The sequence below is a fragment of the Nerophis ophidion genome, linkage group LG16, assembly GCF_033978795.1.
Source record: "Nerophis ophidion isolate RoL-2023_Sa linkage group LG16, RoL_Noph_v1.0, whole genome shotgun sequence".
Classification (NCBI taxonomy): Eukaryota; Metazoa; Chordata; class Actinopteri; order Syngnathiformes; family Syngnathidae; genus Nerophis; species Nerophis ophidion.
In genome coordinates, this window is record NC_084626.1 from 40,319,388 (window position 1) to 40,344,619 (window position 25,232).

Consider the following 25,232-nt stretch of genomic DNA (forward strand, 5'->3'; position numbering starts at 1 on the left):
TACACATGTGTCCCTGTGTTCTTACTACTTTTACTGGGTAGGAGTAGTAAGTAGACGTGTCCTCTGTGTTCTTACTACTCCTACGCAATAAAAGTATTAAGTACAGATATGTCTGTGTTCTTACTACATCTACAAGCTGCTGTAGGAGTAGTAAGTATACATGTGTTCAGTATTTCTTAATACATCTACTAGGTAGGAGTAGTAACTACACGTGTCCCTATGTTCTTACTACTTTTACTAAGAAGGAGTAGTAAGTAGACGTGTCCTCTGTGTTCTTACTACTACTACCCAATAAAAGTATTAAGTACAGATATGTCTGTGTTCTTACTACATCTAGAAGCTACTGTAGGAGTAGTAAGTACACATGTGTTCATTATTTCTTACTACATCTACTAGGTAAGAGTAGTAAATACACGTGTCTTGTGTTCTTACTACTTTTACTGGGTAGGAGTAGTAAGTAGACATTTCCTATGTGTTCTTACTACTCCTACCCAATAAAAGTATTAAGTACAGATATGTCTGTGTTCTTACTACATCTACAAGCTACTGTAGGAGTAGTAAGTATACATGTGTTCATTATTTCTTACTACATCTACTAGGGAGGAGTAGTAACTACACGTGTCCCTGTGTTCTCACTACTTTTACTAAGAAGGAGTAGTAAGTAGACGTGTCCTCTGTGTTCTTACTACTACTACCCAATAAAAGTATTAAGTACAGATATGTCTGTGTTCTTTCTACATCTACAAGCTACTGTAGGAGTAGTAAGTACACATGTGTTCATTATTTCTTACTACATCTACTAGGTAAGAGTAGTAAATACACGTGTCTTGTGTTCTTACTACTTTTACTGGGTAGGAGTAGTAAGTAGACATTTCCTATGTGTTCTTACTACTCCTACCCAATAAAAGTATTAAGTACAGATATGTCTGTGTTCTTACTACATCTACAAGCTACTGTAGGAGTAGTAAGTATACATGTGTTCATTATTTCTTACTACATCTACTAGGTAGGAGTAGTAACTACACGAGTCCCTGTGTTCTTACTACTTTTACTAAGAAGGAGTAGTAAGTAGACGTGTCCTCTGTGTTCTTACTACTACTACCCAATAAAAGTATTAAGTACAGATATGTCTGTGTTCTTACTACATTTACAAGCTACTGTAGAAGTAGTAAGTATACATGTGTTCATTATTTCTTACTACATCTTCAAGGTAAGAGTAGTAAATACACGTGTCTTGTGTTCTTACCACTTTTACTGGGTAGGAGTAGTAAATAGACATTTCCTATGTGTTCTTACTACTCCTACCCAATAAAAGTAGTATGTGTAGATATGTCTGTGTTCTTACTACATTTACAAGCTACTGTAGGAGTAGTAAGTATACATGTGTTCATTATTTCTTACTGCATCTACTAGGTAGGAGTAGTAACTACACATGTCCCTGTGTTCTTACTACTTTTACTAAGAAGGAGTAGTAAGTAGACGTGTCCTCTGTGTTCTTACTACTACTACCCAATAAAAGTATTAAGTACAGATATGTCTGTGTTCTTACTACATCTACAAGCTACTGTAGGAGTAGTAAGTATACATGTGTTCATTATTTCTTACTACATCTACTAGGTAGGAGTAGTAACTACACGTGTCCCTGTGTTCTTACTACTTTTACTAAGAAGGAGTAGTAAGTAGACGTGTCCTCTGTGTTCTTACTACTTTTACTGAGTAGGAGTAGTAAGTAGACGTGTCCTCTGTGTTCTTACTACTCCTACCCAATAAAAGCATTAAGTACAGATATGTCTGTGTTCTTACTACATTTACAAGCTACTGTAGAAGTAGTAAGTATACATGTGTTCATTACTTCTTACTGCATCTATAAGGTAGGAGTAGTAAGAACACATGTGTTCCTGTGTTACTACTACACTTACTGGTTAGAACAAGCCTGTTGACTAGATTGAGAACTGCTGCCACTTAGTTGCAGACCTATCCAGAGGGTCCTGACCCACTATTTGAGAAACACATTCACTACAACAACTAGCGGTGGGAAGGCTCTTAACCTGAAGCATTGGTCCCCAACCACTGGTCCCGGTACGGGTCCGTGACGCATTTGCTACTGGGCCACACAGAAGCATCATTTCAAAACGATCATATTAGTTCATGTAAGTTGCCATTTGTCATCTGCAGTCATCTGTTGATGGTATATACAACAAGGTCAGTAAGACAGCCCCAACATGAGACATAAACAGTACAATAAAATAAACTTTCTCAGATATAATTATAATAAAAATAGAGACCCATATAAAACAGTTGGTTTCTGCATTACCTCAGCTCAGGGTAGATCATGAATAGTCACCATGCAGTTCAGTAAAGCAGATGGAAAAGCGCTATCGTGCTAATGTGCAAGTGTGCTAAATTGTTGCGTATAATAAGTGTGCTGAAGAAAGAAAATATGTCCTAGTAAGATAAATTGCCGTTGTTTTTGCACATAGCCCTATTGCACAAGTTGTTAGCATTAACATGTTTTTACTAGGGGTGTAACCGTACACAAAAATTTCGGATAGGTACGTACCTCGGTTCAGAGGTCACAGTTTGGTTCATTTTCGGTACGGTAAGAAAACAACAAAATATACATTTTTTGAATATTTATTTAACACATTTGCTAAATCTTCCACCAAAAATATTTTTCTTAGTGGAATATTTGATGTGAAGTAATCAGAAACTTGCATAGGTCAATAATTCATAATAACATGGATTTTGATTCAATATAATGTTTTGAGCAATGACAGTTTGAAAGAAAAAAAACAGCTTTGTTTTATTAGTCAACGTTGCAACTTTTTCTAAATTACCTTTAGCCTTTAAGCTTTTTTATTTCACTTTTTTTTTGGTTTTGTTTATTTTAATAGTATTTTTAGAATGTGCCGTGGGCCTTTAAAACATTAGCTGTGGGCCGCAAATGGCCTCCGGGGCCATAGATAATTAAAAATAAAATCTGATAAATCTATGGGGAAAAAGCGGTGCCTGGCGACGCATGCGCATTTATCATAACTCTCTCGCACTCTCTGTCTCTGCCCCTCCCTCACGAATGTTGTTGCACGCACCACTTTTTTTTTTTTTTCAACCCCTTCTTAACCCTGAACGTACATTGAAAATACACACAACCCTAACTTAAAATGCCGGACATTCGAGGCATTTAAGAAACTCCACCTGGACAGCTCTGCAAAGAGGACATATCCCGTGAAAAGAGGAGGTATGGTCAGTCTATCATAGCCCAGTTGTTGCTAGAATGCCGTGTGTTGTTGTTTTTTTGATTGATCGAAACTTTTATAAGTAGATTGCACAGTACCGTACATATTCCGTACAATTGACCACTAAATGGTAACACCCGAATAAGTTTTTCAACTTGTGTAAATCGGGGTCCACGTTAATCAATTCACAGTGCCTCGGTGTGCGCTACTTAATATGTCCGTGTCGTTCGGTACACCTCCGAACCGAACCGAAACCCCCGTACCAAAACAGTTCAATACAAATACACGTACCGTTACACCCCTAGTTTTTATGTATGGAATATTGAAAACAAAAAACATACATCAGGGTATATATGTAAGAAATATTGCACAAAATATGAATACATAACTTTTAGCACAGAAATAGAAATGTATAGAAAGCCAAATAAATCCATTGGAACTAATAGCAAGTATACCTAGTTGTATTATATATTTATGCTCTTGCCCTCAGCAATGATCACAATTTTGCAAAATTGAGTAAAAAAGTCTTTGGACAACGTTATGATGAGTTGTTTTTTTCCATTCACTTATTTTTGCTGTATTTATCCGCCACATGTGGAAAGCCGGTCTGTGAAAATAAAGTCTGCATCAAACCAGTCCCTTGTGCAAAAAAGGTTGGCGATCCCTGACCTAAAGTACAGAATGACATTCAGCCAATGACAGCTTGTATCCCAGTAAGAAAAATTAGTAACCTGGGACCCGCGTATCATTAGGTTCCCCAATTGGTTTCAAAATGTTGCACACTGTAGTGCTGGACAGAAGATGCTGGCTTGGAAACAAAGAGCTGTCAGCTACTAAAAGGATGGACAATAACAACGACTAAGGATGAATAAATGCAGAAGAATTGACCTGAAATTAAGTCAGGGCCTCAGGCTGCAGTGTTCTTCCCAACTAGGTCAGACCCTTCTTTGTCCACTCCTACCAACCCGTCTTATTCTGGACGTGATTGTCATTTCTTTACATTTTTCAAACAGGACGCTCACGTCCTCAGCGCTCACAAAAGTAAAGAGCTAAGGAAGTCAAATAAATGATAGCTATTTTGCTCAAAGTGTCCAATGGACTGATGTTGAGCTCATGTTCATGTTTGTTATCTTACATAAATATATGTCATTATATGTTCTCCCCTGACAGTGTGGGTTCCCTCCGGGTACTCCGGCTTCCTCCCATTTCCAAAGACATGCACCTGGGGATAGGTTGATTGGCAACACTAAATTGGCCCTAGTGTGTAAATATGAGTGTGAATGTTGTCCGTCTATCTGTGTTGGCCCTGCGATGAGGTGGCGACTTGCCCAGGGTGTACCCCGCCTTCCGCCCGATTGTAGCTGAGATAGGCGCCAGCGCCCCCCGCGACTCAGAAAGGGAATAAGCAGTAGAAAATGAATGGATGGATGGATGGATGGATTATATGGCTTTACTATATTATATTACTAAATTACATTATTATAAAAAGTGAGGACATTTTGAGCTCATGTTGCTGGGCAACCTAATGATCCGTCCAATCTTTTGGGTCTCTCCGGCCGATTATGTAAACATTCCAACCAGGCAGTGTGTGACGCTGATGAACGGAGCATTCCTCTAAGGCAGTGGTTCTCAAATGGGGGTACGCGTACTTGAAGGTATGCCAAGGGGTATGTGAGATTTTTAAAAAATATTTTAAAAATAGCAGTATATCAAAAATCCTTTATAAATATATTTATTGAATAATACTTCAACAAAATATGAATGTAAGTTCATAAACTGTGAAAAGAAATGCAACAATGCAATATTCAATGTTGACAGCTAGATTTTTTTGTGGACATGTTCCATAAATATTGATGTTAAAGATGTTAGAATTAAGTTCATGAATCCAGATAGATCTCTATTACAATCCCCAAAGAGGACACTTTAAGTTGATGATTACTTCTATGTGTAGAAATCTTTATTTATAATTGAATTACTTGTTTGTTTTTCAACAAGTTTTTAGTTATTTTTATATCTTTTTTTCCAAATAGTTCAAGAAAGACCTCTACAAATGAGCAATATTTTGCACTGTTATACAATTTAATAAATTAGAAACTGATGACATAGTGCTGTATTTTACTTCTTTATCTCTTTTTTTTTTAACCAAAAATGCTTTGCTCTGATTAGAGGGTACTTGAATTATAAAAATGTTCACAGAGGGTACATCACTGAAAAAAGGTTGAGAACCACTGCTCAAAGGACCACCCTGTCACTTGACTTTTCTTGTCGCCACAGATCACCTTCATCAAACCCCTTCCGTCACTTAAAATAGCCATCATCATAAATGGCCGTCTACTCCCCGACTACAACGCCTCAAGCCTTAGTCCCAATTATATGTTGCAGCTTAGAGAAGCCTTTGCTAATTGTTATTATCAGTCTTACTTTCATTTCTAATGTCAGTTAGAATAGAATAGAGTTTTATTGTCATTATTGCAGTGAACAGGTTCAAAGAACAACGAAATTGGAGCAGATCCCCTAAGGTGCATATACAATATGGTAATATAAATAGTAAAAAAAAGATAGAAATAAGAGATTTATCTATATATATATGGGTATATATATCCACACAGACGCATATATGCATACATATGAATATATATACACACATACATATAACATTATTGCACATTATAGTCCGAAAAAATAAAAAAAATTAAAAGACATGACACATGAGGACATGATGGACATATTGTGCTCACTCAGTGCCTGTTTATTGCTACTATGGCTCTTGGGTAAAAGCTGTTTTTTAGTCTATTTGTGCCAGCTTTTAGCACCCTTACCAGGACTATTAAGACCATGCTTATATGCTTTATGCTTTATGCAACTCAATAAAGAGTAGAAGGTTGGTCACTATGATGAGTTTATTTGCTAAAAATACTGCATACATTTCAGTACGGGACAAATCTGCAATTTCTTCCCTATTGACCAGAAGTCTACTTAAAGCCTGGGCTGCATATTATTTCTTCATTGACTATATTGCAAGGCATTTATGTATATGGGGCGGTATAGCTCGGTTGGTAGAGTGGCCGTGCCAGCAACTTGAGGGTTGCAGGTTCGATTCCCGCTTCCGCCATCCTAGTCACTGCCGTTGTGTCCTTGGGCAAGACACTTTACCCACCTGCTCCCAGTGCCACCCACACTGGTTTAAATGTAACGTAGATATTGGGTTTCACTATGTAAAGCGCTTTGAGTCACTAGAGAAAAGCACTATATAAATATAATTCACTTCACACATATGTATTTATGTATTTGATATTTGTTTACTTACTTTGGTATATTATTTATGTATTACTTATTCACTTATCTGTTACAGAGAACAAGGAAATGCTATGTTATGAAAAAGGGTAGGATTTAATTAGCTATGCTTTTTCCTACTGCTTTTTGGACGTGCTGTAAAGAAACAACTGGAAATATGTGATGCATGGCATTGTATCGAATGCATGTGCGAAATACACTGAAACTGAACTGAACTGAATTTATACTTTTCTCTCACATAACGTGAAAATATTAGTACGCAACTGTACCATCATGAAAGTTCAGTACCAAAAACTACGACAATTTTAGGATCAAAATCATAGAAGTATGGAAATAAATTCAAGAGCAAGATCAGGTTACTGTCAGAGTTTGTTGGTGACGAACCCCAAGATGCAGAGAAGGAGGCAGGCACTGCGTAGGAAAACATAATTTAATTTAACACTAAGACAAAACCGAACAAAAAGGTACAAACAAAAGGCGCGCACGAGGCGGATAACAAACTTGGCTAAGAACAAAAACACTTACTGTGACACGACGGAACAATGGCATGAACAGAGTGAACAGAAGTAGACAAAGCTACAACACACGACAATAATCCAGCATCTGACTGGAGGACCAAACAGGCTCAAATAGTGTCTGGCTGATTAACACCAGGTGTGGCCAGGTGCCAATCAGCCACAGCTGAGGGGACACAGCACCCAGGGGGACAAACAGGAAAAAAAAACAAAATAAGAGTGCTGACAGGAACTAAAGACAGGAAATGCTACACACACAGAGGAAAAACTAAAACACAACCAAACTGTCAGGGGCAAGCCTGACAGTAAACCCCCTCCCCATACCGGATACCAGACGTTTTAGAAAACCGACCCCCCCCAAAAAAAACAGTCCATAGTCACAGGAGGGTGGAGGGAGGACAAGGAGGTGGGCCTCCAGGCCAAGTGTCCCCGCAACCAGCGGAGAAGAGTCAGGTGGCGACGGCGAGTTGAACGCCACCACAATTGGCGAGGCGGTCGCCCGTGAAACGACCACATTTGTGGCCGACTAGAGGATTGTGGCGCCGTCTGCTGGCCCACCGGACAGGATGGTGGTGAGCCCTGCTGGTCCACCGGACAGGATGGTGGTGGCGACCCCTGCTGGTCCACCGAACAGGATGGTGCTGGCGACCCCTGCTGGTCCACCGGACAGGATGGTGGTGGTGACCCCTGCCGCTGGCCCACCGGACAGGATGGTGGTGGCGCCCCCTGCCCCTGGCCCACCAGACAGGATGGTGGCGCCCCCTGCTGCTGGCCCACCTTCAATATTTACATATTGAAGTCATTTTAAGCATACTGCGGCGTATTAATTTCACAGACGTATCAAAACGTTTTCATTTTCTTTTGATAACAACTACTCCTACTAGTCATGGCAGACCTTGTGAGAGTCAAAGACTACATTGGGACAAATTAGGATTTAGAACCATATATATTTGAGCCTAAATATACAGAATATGAGCTACAACTATTAGAAACTGAGTGATAAGCAGATCCAGCAAGCAGCACTATTTGTAAATGCTAAACAAGAAAAAATAATTAAAGAATCACTTACTGTACAATGTCCGCTCTCTCTGGGATGCAAGTGATGGGATGTTTATATCTTCCCATTTAAATGAAGAATCAATCATAATCCTCCTGAAAGTGAAAAAAAAAGGTGGGCGCAAACAAGCATCTTTTCTTGTCCTTCTCGCCATTTCTGGGTTTAAGTTGATAGTCAAAGTTGACCAACTTCTCGGTTTATGGCCGCAATCTTCTACAAGACAAATGAGAGGCATGATTTATAATTCAAAATCAACTTTTACTAACTCACAGGCGATGCATCAGCTCACCAGCTCAATACTGTATGTCAATAGCTGCATAAGCTAGGTACCTCTCTCTGATCATAGCGCCGCTGAAGGTAGTTCATAGGTGTTAACGCTTATCATAACAATGTCGCTAATACTTGGTTATTATTCGAGTCACAATGGAGTATTGTTGACGGTTTTTGGATGTTTTTTTCAGTAGGATTTATGGGCGCATTAGATTACCTCCATTGCTTGCATTGTTAGCCACCTTGTATTTGCCTTAATTTACGATTTAGAATGCAAAAAAAATTTGAGAATCATAAGTGTTCTTGTTTGGCAAAACTAAATTGGTCCGAGTGTGTGAATGCGAGTGTGAATGTTGTCTGTCTATCTGTGTTGCACTCGGCCTTTCGCCCGAGTGCAGCTGGGATAGGCTCCAGCAACCCCTGCGACCCCGAGAGGGACAAGCGGTAGAAAATAGATGGATGAATGGATGGATGTGTTCTTGTCTTACATAGGGACAAAAACGATAGGCAACATAAAAAAAAAAAAGTGCAGTTCCCCTGTAAGACAAAATTAAAGGCAAATACTCTCCAGGCATAACAACTTCAAACTGTAGACAAGACCCAAAAATACACACTGATTTTTTTTTAATTCATCTTGGATAAGCCAAGGCACTAAATCCAAACATAGGATAATAATAGTCTTACCTATTGAACATTTGACTCATATCGTCAGTTGTAACGACGGAGTAAAGACCCGCATTTACAAAATGTGAACTAAGTGTGCAATACTGACAAATCATAGACTCTATTCAGCAAAAGGATATTTTGAAGCAGCCATATTTACCATTTGGCTTGTATGCTAGTAATAAAAAAGAACTTCATCTTTGTCTGGATAATTTTTTTAGTTATCGCCTTCTAACTGAGACTCAAAGGGTCTGATCTACTAAAATTTTAGTCCTAAATAGTGTGTACAAACTATAACATTGTGTGTACTCTGTGTTGGTGTGTGACGATCTACTAAGACTGCCTGTACAATTGATAAAAAGCACAAAAGTTGTGCAGACCTTCATATTTAAAGAAGGATGAATTGTGCACTAACATGACTGCCACCATGGAGAAACTCATTTAATAAACATTCATGTTATAATGCTCCTATCATGTTTCATTCTTTCAAACATGAAGCACACAAATATAATCTGTGCCACTTTTCTGGTCTAAATAAAGGCACTTCTGCAGTGTGAACAACAACGAAACTCACCTTTTAACGCGTTGTTGTTGTTGTTGAGGTGGGTGGGGGTAGCGGAGGATGTATATATTTTCAAGTATTTTAAATATATGTAGACATATATACATGTGTATATGTATGTGTATATATATATATATATATATATATATATGTTTGTATGTATATATATATATGTTTGTGTATATATATATATATATATATATATACATATATATATATATATATATAATATGTAATCCGTTCATGAATGAGTATAATCGTTCGGCCACCGTGTTCAATGGAGAAGTCTCAAAAAACAATGGAGAAGTCTGAGCTACAAAATTTCCAGGCAGCATACCCTTTCCCCTTCGAGCTGTCCTGGATGAACTGAAATTATTTTTCCCAATCATTTTGGAACATGCAAGCCTACTTCTTCTTCTTACTCATCGTCGCCATGTCTCTTCTTCCTTCTTCTGCTTCGTCTCTGTTATGTTTCCGGACATTACTACTTGCCGTAGTTTTGAAGCAATGCATGATGGGAATCCGGATGTTGCGTGTCAGTGTATTAACGTGCCAACTGGAATAAACACATGCTGAGAAATAGTTCCGTGCCTGCCCACTTTATGGGTTATAGATACACCTATGGATAACAAAGATATATATAATAGTCTCCTTTTCAGATGAGAGAGGACGCTAAAGGCAGTGCCTTTAAGACACGTCCCCAATATTGTTGTCTGGGTGGAAATCAGGAGAAATTTGGGAGAATGGTTGCCCCGGGTGATTTTCGGGAGGGGCACTGAATTATATACAGTGGGGCAAAAAAGTTTTTAGTCAGCCCCCGATTGTGCAAGTTCTCCCACTTAAAATGATGACAGAGGTCTCTAATTTTCATCATAGGTGCACTTCAACTGTGAGAGGCAGAATGTGAAAAAAAATCCAGGAATTCACATTGTAGGAATTTTAAAGAATATATTTGTAAATTATGGTGGAAAATAAGTATTTGGTCAACCATTCAAACCATTCATTCTTTCCTTAACACGGATCAATCGTCCTGTCCTGTACCTCTACTCACTATACTGAGTGAGTAGAGGTACATTAATTATATATTATATATAATTATATTAAAAGTGAAAGAGAGGTGTATTGTACATTGTGCATTTATTCAATAATCAAATACAAGCGGTCACTGAGTGAGAGTGTAGATCTGCCACCACAAGCCCAGCTAGTGTGCATTACCACAGCGTGGAGAAAAGCTCCAAAAGCGTGCAAGCCAACCGTTATCACTTCCATAAGTGCTAAGAAAACACAGCTTAGAGACTATCTTCTGTCGCTTGGCAACACTTTGAACACCACTGCTTTGCTTATTTCGCCAGGAGGCAAAGTGTGGCCAGGGGGCCATTTGCTAAACACACCACTTGTTTGACTTTTTGGAGAATTAGAATAAACAAAAATTACAGCAAAAATTTTAAAAAATACATCAACAATCTATAACGTAATGAGAAAAGGCTGAAATGTTTATTCTAATAATGAAACACAAAGATTTGTCTTTGAGTATATGTTTTATCCTTTTTATTAGCCTTTTTAATTACAAATGACATGATAAAGTAAGACTACCACCATATTGAGGGAATATTAATAACAATAATGTTTGTTTTATGTACTTCAGGGGTCCACGCCAATTCTTTTTGCAGTGTTGAATAGTTGACTGGTGTTGTATTTATGATCATAATTATAAGTATAGTATCGGTTGTTTTGATATACTGGGAAGTTATAGATCACTGATGTTCTTTTTTTCATGTATAGTTATTTCCTAGCAGCTGATACTGATATTTAAATTACCATATTTCCTTGAATTGCCGCCTTGGTATATAGTATGCGCCGACCTTGAATTACTGCCGGCTCAAACTTGTTTCGCAAAATAATTAGCGCATGCTTAGTATTACCGCCGGGTCAAACTCGTCACGTCACGAGTGACACTTCCCCTGTCATCATTTTCAAAATGGATGAGGCTGATTTCAATAATTTGAAATCGCTTGAAGGGAAGAAGATGAAGAGCTATTCAGTAGGATTTAAGGTCCAAGCTATTGAATACCGGTATGCTAAAAAGAACAGTAAGCATTATGTTTTATTAATATACTGTAGCTGCGTGTGTCAAATATGAGTCATTAAATGACTCCCGCCTCCTGGTGGTAGAGGGCGCTAGTGATCCTTCTTGCGACTACTCGGCTGCAGAAGAAGTGACAACAAGTGCCATGATATGTGCTGGGAACGGATATGATGCGGGGGGTGCACGACGGACCTTTTAGGATGTAACACTACTACTCTTATGCTGGCTATGTAACCAACTGGGCTGAAATAAAGCATGTTCCAGTCCTAAATACCCAGTGTATTATTATACAATAACACTTCATGGTGGCAGCGGTGGGATAAAGAGATCACCCACGGAGCAGAACGAGAGGGGGAGTTGTCCGAGGATTATTCTGTCATCGCCCGCACGTGAGGAGCCGAGCTAACTGATAAAACAGTTTTCTAAACTGGACTTTCAATCGAAGCAGGAAGTAATTAAGGAAGATCTCCATCGAGACAGAAAGACTTTTGAAACTGAAGAAAGGTAAGGAAGACTTCTATAAACAAGTTATCGATGCTTTAGATCAGAATGAACTGCTCATGGACTTAATTTATAAGTAAAGGTAAGACCATAATAACGTTTTTTTTAATTAAATGTGCTTTTCATGATGGTATCCTTACATCACACTCAAAGTTTTACCGCATGCCTTTGGTAATTTTTAAAATAATTAGCGCATGCTTGCCTTTACCGCATGCCTTTGGTAAGCGCTGGAGTGAGAAGAAGTTTTAAATTAATTAGCGCCCTGGCGGCAATTCAAGAAAATACGGCGTGTTGTTGCTCACTGATCTTAGCAGATTTAAAAGTATATGGGTTCAGTTTTTTTCCTTTTTTTTTAATCATGGTATCAAATAAGTATTAAGAATCATAGAAATTCACAGATATTAAAATCAATTATTGAAATTCTGGTATCATGCACTGAAATATATGACCGTTAAAACTACAGCAAGTAATTGTTAAAAAGCAACAGTAAAATCAAAAATAGTTCATCACAGTAGTAAAAGCAGTGGATTTCTGCAAACTAAGAAACAGTAGATAACCTAAATAGCTTTGGTTAAAATACATAGAAAACACATGACTTTACTGTGAAAATGTAAAATTTATTTGCAAATACTGTAATGTCACAAGCATGCAATTACTCTAAAATGTACAGTATTATTCTGTCGGAATTAAATATTTTGCAGATTGTACATTTCAATTCGTAGAGTACCTTAAAGATGCCATATGTAGTAATGTGGCTAGAAATGGTACTGCAATAACGGTCAAAATTCTGTAATGCCCTCCCACCCTCTACGATTGAGGTTGCCAGATACAAAGCCGAATCCTACTCCAAGGAACTACAAATGGCAATAGACGAGTCTTACGCTGTATATTTCTCTTGTTTATGCTTCTTGCAAGATGGTTTACTAAGTAAGTATGCCATATTTTTCTGATATCGGTTAGCCGAATGTATTTGTAAAGTTACACAGCAATATTTTAGTTGGGAGTCTTGACAGATTGTTGGCTTTACCCTGCTAAAATGTTTAGTTTGACCGCACGGACCACCATCAAAATAATTATATACAATAATATATGATATATATGGCATAGGCCTACTTTGATGACATGCAGTAAAATTACTGCCATATTTTGTTCAGCATAACTCCATATTGCATCCAACCTGACACACGGCATTTTCTTCCATGTACACACATCACCATCTTTCAGTGCAGAGTGCAATTTTATAAGCCAAACCACGTTATGCATAAACCACGTTACGCATAAATCATATAACCTACTACCATGTCAATACACAAAGTAGAACATCATTACATGTAATGCATTATATTGTGCCCAGCGAATACCACCCCATATGTGTTTGATGCACATACAGTACTACAAACTGCACTTGCATGCTAAGTAAGCATTACACTTCGCTCCTAAGCATTCGTTGCAGGAACATATTAGCTTTGTTAGACAAGATCATAGACTGTATTTGACAATATAGTTTACATACAAAATGTCCATTTTCATTTATTACAAGTAATAAGTAAACGTAACTGCCTGACTTACCTATCGAGGAGGAAATTGGCAAGTTTGGCATCTTCTCTGCCTTCCATCGTCTCCATCTTTCAAAGGCATCCCGATACAAATCCTTGTTTTGTTTCTGGCTTTGTCATGAATAAGTTGAGAATTGTAACGACGCCTTTTAGATTTACTAAGGTCTGACATGTTTAGTAAGTTTACCAGTGGCATTAGCTAGACGAAAAGGACGGAGCGTACCCGGCAACCTGGATGTGACAAACTCACAGACTTTCTATTTGGTCAAACGGTGGAGGGCGGGGCATCAAAATGAAAACAATAACAATATTTCGGGGCTGTAAATCTAATTTTGAAATGAGCTGAACTACTGTTATTAGTTATAATGGTATTTGAAAAGAACATGATTTATTAATGCCTTTTGACACAGCAGGGCAATTTAATGATGACTTGATATGAAATTATTACATATGGCACCTTTAATTGTTTTAGGGGTCTGTGTTAAAGCATCAGCCAAGTTAACTTTTGGCTAACAACATGTTTTCTTGTATTTTTCTTGTATTTTTGTGGCAAGTCGTTTCCAAAATCGAAATTAACCACACTGTGTTTAAGTTTGGTGGAACTGGTTGCGAGCTGCTATTTACCAGCATTTAAGGCTCCTTTTTAATTGAATGAACATGTTGCGGAAAGCTGTGTTGAGGTGTTGTCCAGTGGAAGGTGGTACAAATACTTTCAAGTTAAAATACTTAACGTATCACTCACATGTCTCAGAAAAACAGGTATTGGTGACAGGGCAGCACGATGGCGCCGTTGTTAGCGTTTGTGGCTCACAGTGAGAAGATTCTGGGTTTGATTTCCGGGTTAGGGGTCCTTGTGTGTGGAGTTTGCATGTTTTCCCAGTGACTGCGTGAGTTCTCTGTGGGTCCTCCAGCTTCATCCCCCCTCCAAAGACATACACCTGGAGATAGACTGATTGGCCCTAATTTGTTATTCGGTGAATTCCTGGCAACCACAGCTGCCAGTATTTTAACAAAAATTCTATAGTTTTTTTTTTCTAACCATGAAAAACAATCATTATTATCATTATTATAATTATTTTTCATAATAAAATATACCATAATTAAAAACAATTAACTGTAAAATCAACAGATTTAACACCAACATACTGTAATGTCCGACACATCGTGACGTGATTTTTTACAGTAAATTTTTGACAATCACAGCTGCCTGTATTTTACAGTATATTGTGCAGATTTTTTTTACACTGTGACATAGTCTAATATTTGTATTTATGACAGAACTATGTAAAGTTCAAACACAAGCATATACAGTAAGGATCTGTCTCTCCATCATCTGTTATATTGCAGCAATCACCTCCATCTGACCGCAGCGCAGCCATTTGTGTGTAACTGTCCCAGTTTTAAAAAATATTTAAGGCATGCTAAATATAGACAGTTTCAGTTTTGATAAATCACATTGCGAGCGCTAAATGATTATATTTGCATCTCCTTCTCCTACTTTGTGTGTTCTAATAATCAGCATATATTCTACATATACATAAAGACAAACACTAAATCTATCCACCCATTTTCCACCGCTTGTCCTTCTCGTGATCCTGGGCTGCTGGAGCCTATCCTATGGACCCTGGAGAAGACGTCACCTTATTGCAAGGGCCACAAGCACTTAATGGATTGTGTAAACCAGGGGTCACCATCCTTTTTGAAACAAAGACCTACTTCTTGGGTACTGATTAATGCAAAGGGCTACCAGTTTGATACACACATAAATAAATTGCCAGAAATAGCCAATTTGCTCAATTTACCTTTAACTCTATGTTATTGTTAATAATTAATGATATTTATCTTTGTGGAAACACTGATCATCTTAATTATTTCTCACAATAAAGATATATGGAAACCGATACATATAAAAAAAAAAGGGTATTTCTGTCTTTCATTCCGTCGTACATTTTTTTTCCTTCTGCGGAAGGTTTTTTGTAAAGAATAAATGATGAAAAAAAAACACTTAATTGAACGGTTTAAAAGAGGAGAAAACACAAAAAAAGGACAATTAAATTTTGAAACATAGTTTATCTTCAATTTCGACTCTTTAAAATTCAAAATTCAACCGAAAAAAAAGAAGAGAAAAACTAGCTAATTCGAATCTTTTTGAAATAATAAAAAAAAAGGATTTTTGGAACATCATTAGTATTTTTTCCTGATTAAGATTATTTTTAAAATTTTGATTAAATGTTTTAAATAGGTTAAAATCCAATCTGCACTTTGTTAGAATTTATAACACATTGGACCAAGCTATATTTCTAACAAAGACAAATCATATTTCTTCTAGATTGTCCAGAATTAAAACAAAAAAAAAATTCAAAAGACTTTGAAATAAGATTAAAATTTTATTCTACAGATTTTCTAGATTTGCCAGAATATTTTTTGGGAATTTTAATCATAAAAAGTTTGAAAGATATTTCACAAATATCCTTCATCGAAGAAACAGAAGCTAAAATGAAGAATTAAATTAAAATGTATTTTTTATTCTTTACAATAAAAACATTTTTTTTTACTTCAACATTGATTTAAATTGTCAGGAAAGAAGAGGAAGGAATTTAAAAGGTAAACAGGTATATGTGTTTAAAAATCCTAAAATAATTTTTAAGGTTGTATTTTTTCTCTAAAAGTGTCTTTCTGAAAGTTATAAGATGCAAAGTAAAAAAATTAATCAATTTATTTAAACAAGGGAGGACCAAGTCTTTAAAATATTTTCTTGGATTTTGAAATTCTATTCGAGTTTTGTCTCTCTTAGAATTAAAAATGTTGAGCAAAGCAAGACCAGCTTGCTAGTAAATAAATAAAATTGAAAAAAAAAAAAAAGGCAGCTCATTAGTAAGTGCTGGTATTTGAGATATTTTTAGAACAGGCCAGCGGGCGACTCATCTGGTCTTTACGGGCTACCTTGTGCCCGTGGTCACCGCTTTGGTGACCCCGGGTGTAAACTATTTTCAACATTTTAGAACAGCACCTGGTTTATCATGTAGATTGTGCATACAATGCACAATCTACATGATAAACCATATTTGGATTGGATCGGCCGCCGATATTTGCCAAAAAATGCGTATCGGCAAGGCATGGGAAAATGCCGATCCAGATCCAGTTTTAAAAAAAACTCCGGTCCGTGTTTTCCAACGCACCGATTTAAATAATACATTCCACTCTTCTGCTGCTCCCTAAACTCCGTTCCGCATTTTCCAGCACACCTTCAAAACATCCACAGGTCTGCCTTCTAACCGTTCAGACGGCCGTGTGAATTAAAAGTTACGGTAAAAATGTCAGCTGTGTGAGATTATTTTAACCCACAATACGAAAACGATGAAGAGGTGGACTGCAAAAGATGCCACAATAAAGTCAAGCGCGGTGGTAAAGTTGTAAGACATTTTAATGACTCTTGCGAGTGAGAGGCTTTTTAGCACTAGTAGATGAACACAGGAGCAAGCTGACTCCTGAGCACCATGAAGTGCTCATCTTAGTTAGAAAGAATCTCCCCATTATGCTTGGACTTCAATTGTTTGTCCCCCCTGACTGGGACAAACAATTGAAGGGAGTGTGTAGATATTTTGATGCTGAGTTATAGACATTTTATCCCACTCAGGTTGTTTGTGTGTTTTTTGCTTTTTTAAATAATGTTTACAGCATTATTTGCACTTTATACTGTTCACTTTTTTACTGTTTAATGATGCCATTTCTGTTTGTCGTGTATAATTTTTGATATTTTGTGTTTATCCTTGAATACCAACTATTGTGTATTATTCAAACTCACCTAATTCAGCTGGCTAGTTGTTATCAAGAGTACTAAAATCCTTTTCAGCATGAATCTGACAACTAAGTAGGCTAAATAACTTTAAACTTTAATACATGCTCGGATAGGCCAGTATCGGTATCGGATCGGAAGTGCAAAAACAATATCGGTATCGGATCGGAAGTGCAAAAACCTGGATCGGGACATCCCTAGTGCATACTTTCACATTTGCACAAATTTTAATACACACAAACCCTTAGTATATCACAGTTGTTCTCAAACATGGGTACGTGTACCCCTGTGGGTACTTGAAGGTATGCCAAGGGGTACGTGAGAGCTTTCAAAAATATTCTAAAAACAGCCACAACTCAAAAATCCTTTATAAATATATTTATTGAATTATACTTCAACAAAATATAAATGTAAGTTCATAAACTGTGAAAAGAAAATACAACAATGCAATATTCAGTGTTGACAGCTAGATTTTTGTGGATATGTTCCATAAATATTGATGTAAAGATATCTTTTTTTGTGAAGAAATGTTTAAAATTACGTTCATGAATCCAGATGGATCTCTATTACAATCCGCAAAAAGAGGGCACTTTAAGTTGATTATTAGTTCTATGTGTAGAAATATTTATTTATACTTGAATCACTTGTTTATTTTTCAACAAGGTTTTAGTTATTTTTATATCTATTTTTCCAAATAGTTCAAGAAAGACTACTACAAATGAGCAATATTTTTGCACTGTTATGCAATTTAATAAATCAGGAACGGATGACATAGTGCTGTATTTTACTACTTTATCTGGTTTTTTTTTTAACCAAAAATGCTTTGCTCTGATTAGAGGGTACTTGAATTAAAAAAATGTTCACAGTGGGTACATCACTGAAAAAAGGTTGAGAACCACTGGTATATCATACCCAGAGTCTTCTGTCATGTTTTAAATGCTGCTGTCATTTAGTCATCTGCCATAAAATCAGAAATACAATTAGACTTTTTGAATTAAGTGTTAGCGTATCAGACAACAATCCAATTATTTCATGATATTTTTTAGCCATTATGATCTCTCAGATAAAAAAGTATAATTTTTGCATTTAAGTCACAGTCGTTAGACGATGGAAAAACAGTCCAGCGTTCCCCGAAGATGAAAGAAGATAAACAAATATAATTGAACTCACATGCTTCCTCCAGCATTAGGCAAGAGCAGCGTGTGTTCGTGTGTGTGTGTGTGTGTGTGTGTGTGTGCGCGTGCGTGCGTGTGTTTGGGTTTGTGTGTGTGCGAGTCAGAGGGACATTTTAAAGACAGATTTTGAGACGACCACTTCCTTTCAAGACAAATTGAATCCAAGAGAGAATAAAATAATACAGAGGATCAGGAAGGGATTATGAGCTCATAAACTACTCGTTTGAGCGTCTTGTTTAGGTTTCGATTTTACAGGTTTTGCACACCTTTTCTTGCAACTGACTCTGCAGATTTTTAGCAGCTTTCAATACACTGCCACAGCGATACTGGTGTTTCAGCTGGCTGATTGAATTGTATTTAAACCAAATCAAATCAAATCAACTTTGTTTATAAAGCAAATTTTAAATTTACCACAGGGGTAGCCAAAGTGCTGTACAATGGGCAGGTTAAGATAATACGAGAACCGAGCAAACACAACACGACACAAACACAACATGATAAAAATAAATAAATAAAACATAAAAAACATAAAAACAGGTTCACAGCAGGTGTATTATGGGGCGCCATTGCAGGATGGATATCACTCAGTGTTGAAAGCCATGGAATAAAAGTATGTTTTTAAGAGAGATTTAAAAACAGGAAGAGAGGAGGCTTTTCTAACACTCAGAGGTAGGTCGTTCCAGAGCTTGGGAGCAGCAGCGGCGAAAGCTCTGTCACCTCTAAGCTTCAGCCTTGTGTCAGGGACCGTCAACAGCAGCTGATCAGCTGATCTTAGGGATCGGGGGGTGGGGGGTGAGGGGGGTATGGTTGAAGAAGGTCGGAGAGATATGTTGGCGCGAGGTTGTTTAGACATCTAAAAACAAATAAAAGGATTTTAAATTTGATTCGGTAACACACATGGAGCCAGTGAAGGGACGCTAATATAGGGGTGATTGCTCACGTTGGCGGGTCTGTGTTAGCAGCAGAGTTCTGCACAAGCTGCAGGCGGGCGAGGGAGGCCTGTCTTATGCCTACATACTAAACGATTCGAGATAAAGGCGTGGATTAATTTCTCTAGATCATGTCTTGATAGAAGCGGTTTCACTTTCGCTATTTAGCGTAATTGATAAAAGCGTAATTGATAAAAGCTGCTGATTTGTTTTTCGAATTTAAAATCTGAGTCGAACTTTAAATGTTTTAATATGGGCATAGTTCCAACACAATGAATGCAACTGATGTGCTGTATAGAGAGTCTATAGCTAATGCTAACTTCCAACCCTTGACCTGAGCTGGGCTTTCGAATAAAGTGTGATGTGTTGAAGTGAAATGTTTTTTTTTCTATCTTTGCTGAATTTTGGTGAAACATTTGGTACAAATAACCCAAAAAAGAGTGAAGAAATAAATGGTAAATGGGTTGTACTTGTATAGCGCTTTTCTACCTTCAAGGTACTCAAAGCGCTTTGACACTATTTCCACATTTACCCATTCACACACACATTCACACACTGATGGAGGGAGCTGCCATGCAAGGCGCCAAACAGCACCCATCAGTAGCAAGGGTGAAGTGTCTTGCTCAGGACACAACGGACGTGACGAGGTTGGTACTAGGTGGGATTTGAACCAGGGACCCTCGGGTTGCGCACATATGTTTGCGCCATGTTTGTTTACTGTGAACTTTGGGGAAGTTTACGACCTCCTACGAGGTACTAGAAAAATAGCGCTTTATTTGCTCATCCAAACCCAACACCTCCAGCACACTACAGGTAATCTCACCTGATTTAAGTTTTTTTTTTAATTTATTGGTTTGACGTCACAATTCTACAGTGCCACTAAAGGGAGATGGAGGGGGAAAAAATTTCTCGCAAAAGTTTTTTTTCCTATGTCAGTGAACCGGAAGTAAAACAGACACTGTGATGGTGAACTGGAAGTTAAACCGACAAAGCGATGGAGGAACCTACCCATCATGTGTGGGAGAAATTAATTGATTTCTAGTTTAGTATTAGCCTAACATATGAAGACATCAAATCGTATTATGGTCCCGCAACATTGCTGTATTTGTTTTACTTCCGGTTCACTGACATAGGAAAAATACCTTTTGCGAGATCTCGCAAAACATATTGCGAAATCTTGCAAATGTATTGCGAAATCTCACAAAAGTATTGCAATATCTCGCAATACTTTTGTGAGATTTCGCATGTCCATGTCCCTTTAGAGCAGGGGTAGGGAACCTATGGCTCCCGAGACAGATGTGGCTCTTTTGATGACTGCATCTGGCTCTCAGATAAACCTTAGCTGACATTGCTTAACACAATAAGTAATTAATACTTCCGCTGGTAATCACAGTTTAAATCAGTAGATTGCACAGCACAGTACATATTCCGTACAGTTGACCACTAAATGGTAACACCCAAAAAAGTTTTTCAACTTGTTTAAGTGGGGGTCCATGTAAATCAATTCATGGTACGTGTTAAAGTGTTAAAAACAAAGTTGAAAATATAAAACATTCTCATGAATTTTAATCCATTCATCTGCTTTGTACCGCACCAGGTCAATAAGTCCCATTAAGATGTATTTTATTTAATATTGCTTAGCTTTAGAAATAAAAATGTTATTAAAAAGAATAAGAGGCTTATTATACTTTAAAAATGTTGGTCTTACTTAAAAATGCACGCATTTAGTTGTATTCAGTGTTAAAAAATATGATATGGCTCTCACAGAAATACATTTTAAAATATTTGGCTGTCAAGGCTCTCTCAGCCAAAAAGGTTCCCGACCCCTGCTTTAGGGGCTCTGTACAGCTCCTCATATCACCTTGACAATGGTCTATCTGATAATTATTGTGAACACATACTCAGTACCGTGTTCAATGATCTGATTAGAAAGGAAAAGGCGTGAGTTTTCTTGCTAATTCTCACACGTCAGTATTAGCTTGCTATTTGTTTTGCTGTGTAAAGAGAATGTCTTGTACAAACTGATAATAGGATAATAAGCTTAGTGAATAAGATGTCAAAGCACCGTCACAAGTGTCCACCTTTTGCATCATTTGTTCTTGTTCTTCCAGGAAGGATCAAAATCTCCTGTCCACCATAAACTGCTGGTATTTGGTGCTGGACCAGACCAGGCGGGAGAGCAGAGACCACGCCACACTCAGCGACATCTACAACAACAACGTCATTGTGCGTCTGGCGCACGTAGGCGAGGATGTCCTCAGACTTTTCAAAAAGGTCAGATTTATGAATGCATCATCAGTAGGATGCCATGCCGGCAAAATATCACAGAATATCTATGCTTTCATTGTATTTTACTTCAGGATATTTAACTCCTTTTTTATTCCAAGTAATGTTTTAAAAGACTAAATGTAGTTGATAAGTTATGTTAAGCTATTGTTGAGTTCAATAATTTTCTGAATAATCAATTTTTCCAAACTGTGGCGTTTTGTCACGTTGTCAAGTGTCTCTGCTGCCTCTTCTTCTTACCTAGCATCTGGCTACATGGTACTATTTGATCGAATACTCTTTTACAGTGGTTCTCAAAGTGGATTTCAGGGCCCCCCCTTAGAAGGGACTAAATTGACCCTTACATGGTCTGTAATTCTGGCCCCGTTTGCGCTGCACACCAAATCGGATTTTGTTTGCCAATCTAATCGCTCCATTGTGTTTCAAATTTGATTGTTTGGCATCAGATTCAGGTCATTCAGGAGGTAATCCGAATCCGATCTGAGCTCCTCAAATGGGACTTGATCCGCCTCCGCTTGGGTTGGTTTCCTGTGGCTCCACTATGGACGGGACTCTTGCTACTGTGTTGGATCCACTTTGGACTGGACTCTCACGGTTGTGTTGGATCAACTATGGATTGAACGTTCACAGGATCATGTTAGACACGCTCGACATCCATTGCTTTCGGTCCCCTAGGGGGTGGGGGGGTTGCCCACATATGCGGTCCTCTCCAAGGTTTCTCATAGTCATCATTGTCACTGTCACCAACGTCCCACTGGGTGTGAGTTTTCCTTGCCCTTATGTGGGCTCTATCGAGGATGTCGTTGTGGTTTGTGTTTTGGTTTGTGCAGCCCTCTGAGACACTAGTGATATAGGGCTATATAAATAAACATTGATCGACTGATTGAGAAACTTCAGTCTAAGTAGCAATGGGACCTGAATGCGACACGTGGATGAGACTTTCTCCTCAACTTTGGGAGACCTATTTCATTTGTATGAGCGAGTAAGAACGGAGCCAGCCAGCGGAAGTGGATCCTTCATCACAACTATATTTTTTGATCCGAAAGAAATAGCAGTTGTTGAAGGACTGGAATTGACGCTGTGGCCTATTTGCTTACATTTGAATTGGAAAATAAAGTTAACGTTGAGGCACGCTGATGTCCGAACCTCCTCTACTTAAAAGCCATAAAAAGATTAGAACGTCCCAAATATATTACCGTACACAATATATATCAATTCATACATTATATTACTCCAGCAAGGAGGAGAACTTTGAGTGCGTTTTAAGGTAGGTGCTGAGGTGTGTGTAATAGATAGACACCAATACTCGTTAGGGTTGTGAAGTGTGAATTATATTTATATAGCGCTTTTCTCAAGTGACTCAAAGCGCTTTACATAGTGACACCCAATATCTAAGTTACATTTAAACCAGTGTGGGTGGCACTGGGAGCAGGTGGGTAAAGTGTCTTGCCCAAGGACACAACGGCAGTAACTAGGATGGCACAAGCGGGAATCGAACCCGTAACCCTCAAGTTGCTGGCACGGCCACTCTACCAACCGAGCTATGCCGCCCCAGTACGGTATACTGGTATTGGTATAGTACCTTGATACTAAAGAATCATATTCGGTATGCTACCTTCTTTGAAAAAATAACGGTATACCAAAATATTGTTATCAGGACAACATTAATACCCGCTAAACGTTGCCTATTGGTTTATATTAAGTGGTGCCTTCTGTGGTTGGTTAGATTAAGACACATGGGACTGATGGATTGGTGTGGGATCGGTTATTTCGGACAGTCAATCATAGTCACTCGTACCATGGCAAGCCCTGACAACCTAAGTTTATTAACATGAATAAAATACATGTAGAGTAGTGAGTGCGTGGGGAAATATAAATGTGGGAAATGTCAAGTGTGACGCATCGCGTGAGAACGGGTTCAACTATCATGCTCTAAGCGTGACACTTGCCAGCTCTGATATCATTAAGAATGAGACAGCAGGATGCTAATGTTAGCAACACTAGCTTTCTGAGCTGAATGCTAACATTAAACATTTCAATATCATGCCAGGTTAGCAACACTAGCATAGTTATGTTGGTTACATTACTGTTTACCATCATGCTAGGTTAGCATATTAGCTGAGGAAACAAATAAATGACGAAACGTACAACTCCCACATCTGTGACTGACTGATGGCGGTTGGTCATTACAATCAATCTAACTGCTCCACTCTGTATTCCTACTCCTGAGTTATACGGTCTGCGCTCGTCACGCACATTGTGAATACAATGGTGTGTTTGTCTGACGTAGTTGCTATGGGTTACACTCATAACAGATCTGCTAAGTATGCACTTTGTGTGCAGATAGGAAAGCACTTGTGGTTCATGAGGCTGTGATGCATGTTTGTGTTCCAGAGAAGATAAATCTCTTTTGTTTGACCACAAAGACAGCCAGGATTATTTATGTCCTCTTGGGGGTTCGCTTCTGTCACGATGTCGGCCTTTAATGGCCTTTAACCAGCATCCACCTAGTCCTTCATGTGCTCAGTGCGAATGATAACTGTCTTCATCCGCAAAAGCTTTGATATATCACACATGTGCGCCTGGAAGGAGCATGTCTTGTTTTTTGCGGAGTAAACAGAGCAAATGTGCTGAGGTTCAAATCTCGTGGAAATATGAGGTTGTTATTTTTTGACAAGTTCTCCTATACTTTGAGAGTGAACTTCACACTAATACTTACCTTTGACACCTTTCTTCCGCGGGGCCTCCGAGTCCTTTCAGAGGATACGTTTTGTTCTTCATAGCACCTGAACAACAAAAAGGTGATAACCCTCAGCAAAAATTGTGCCGAATGTAATGTTTTCACAAGTCGGTACATCTAAACTACGATTATACCTTATACTATTGTTGTCCCGATACCAATATGTTGATACCAGTACCTGTACTAAAATTATTTTGATACTTTTTGGTAATTTCAATACTTTTTTAAATAAAAGGGACCACAAAAAATTGCTTTATTGGCTTTATTTTAACAATAAATCTTACGGTACGTTAAACAAATGTTTCTTATTGCAAGTTTGTCCTTAAGTAAAATAGTTAACATACAAGATAACTTGTCTTTTAGTAGTAAGTAAGCAAACAAAGGCTCCTAATTTAGTCTGCTGATGTATGCAGTAACTTATTTATCATTTATCATTCTATTATTTTGTCAACATTATTAAGGAAAAGTGGTAGAAAATGAATTATCAATCTACTTGTTCATTCACTATTAATATCTGCTTACTTTCTCTTTTAACTTCTGTTAAAATGTAATAATCCTTTATTATT

General features: G+C 37.9%; 1 protein-coding gene across 7 annotated transcripts in view; it reads left to right on the forward strand.

Annotated features, from left to right (window-relative positions):
* LOC133535399 (SLIT-ROBO Rho GTPase-activating protein 3-like) overlaps positions 1 to 25,232 on the forward strand; it is a 129,491-nt gene that overhangs the window by 24,859 nt on the left and 79,400 nt on the right. For all 7 annotated transcript variants that reach the window (XR_009802214.1, XR_009802216.1, XR_009802215.1 and 4 more), the window contains exon 3: positions 21,752 to 21,914. Coding sequence is in view for 4 of the 7 variants with exons in the window: in XM_061875216.1 (XP_061731200.1) it covers positions 21,752 to 21,914 (163 nt within the window). In the remaining 3 variants the exon portion in view is untranslated. The remainder of the gene's footprint in view (positions 1 to 21,751; positions 21,915 to 25,232) is intronic.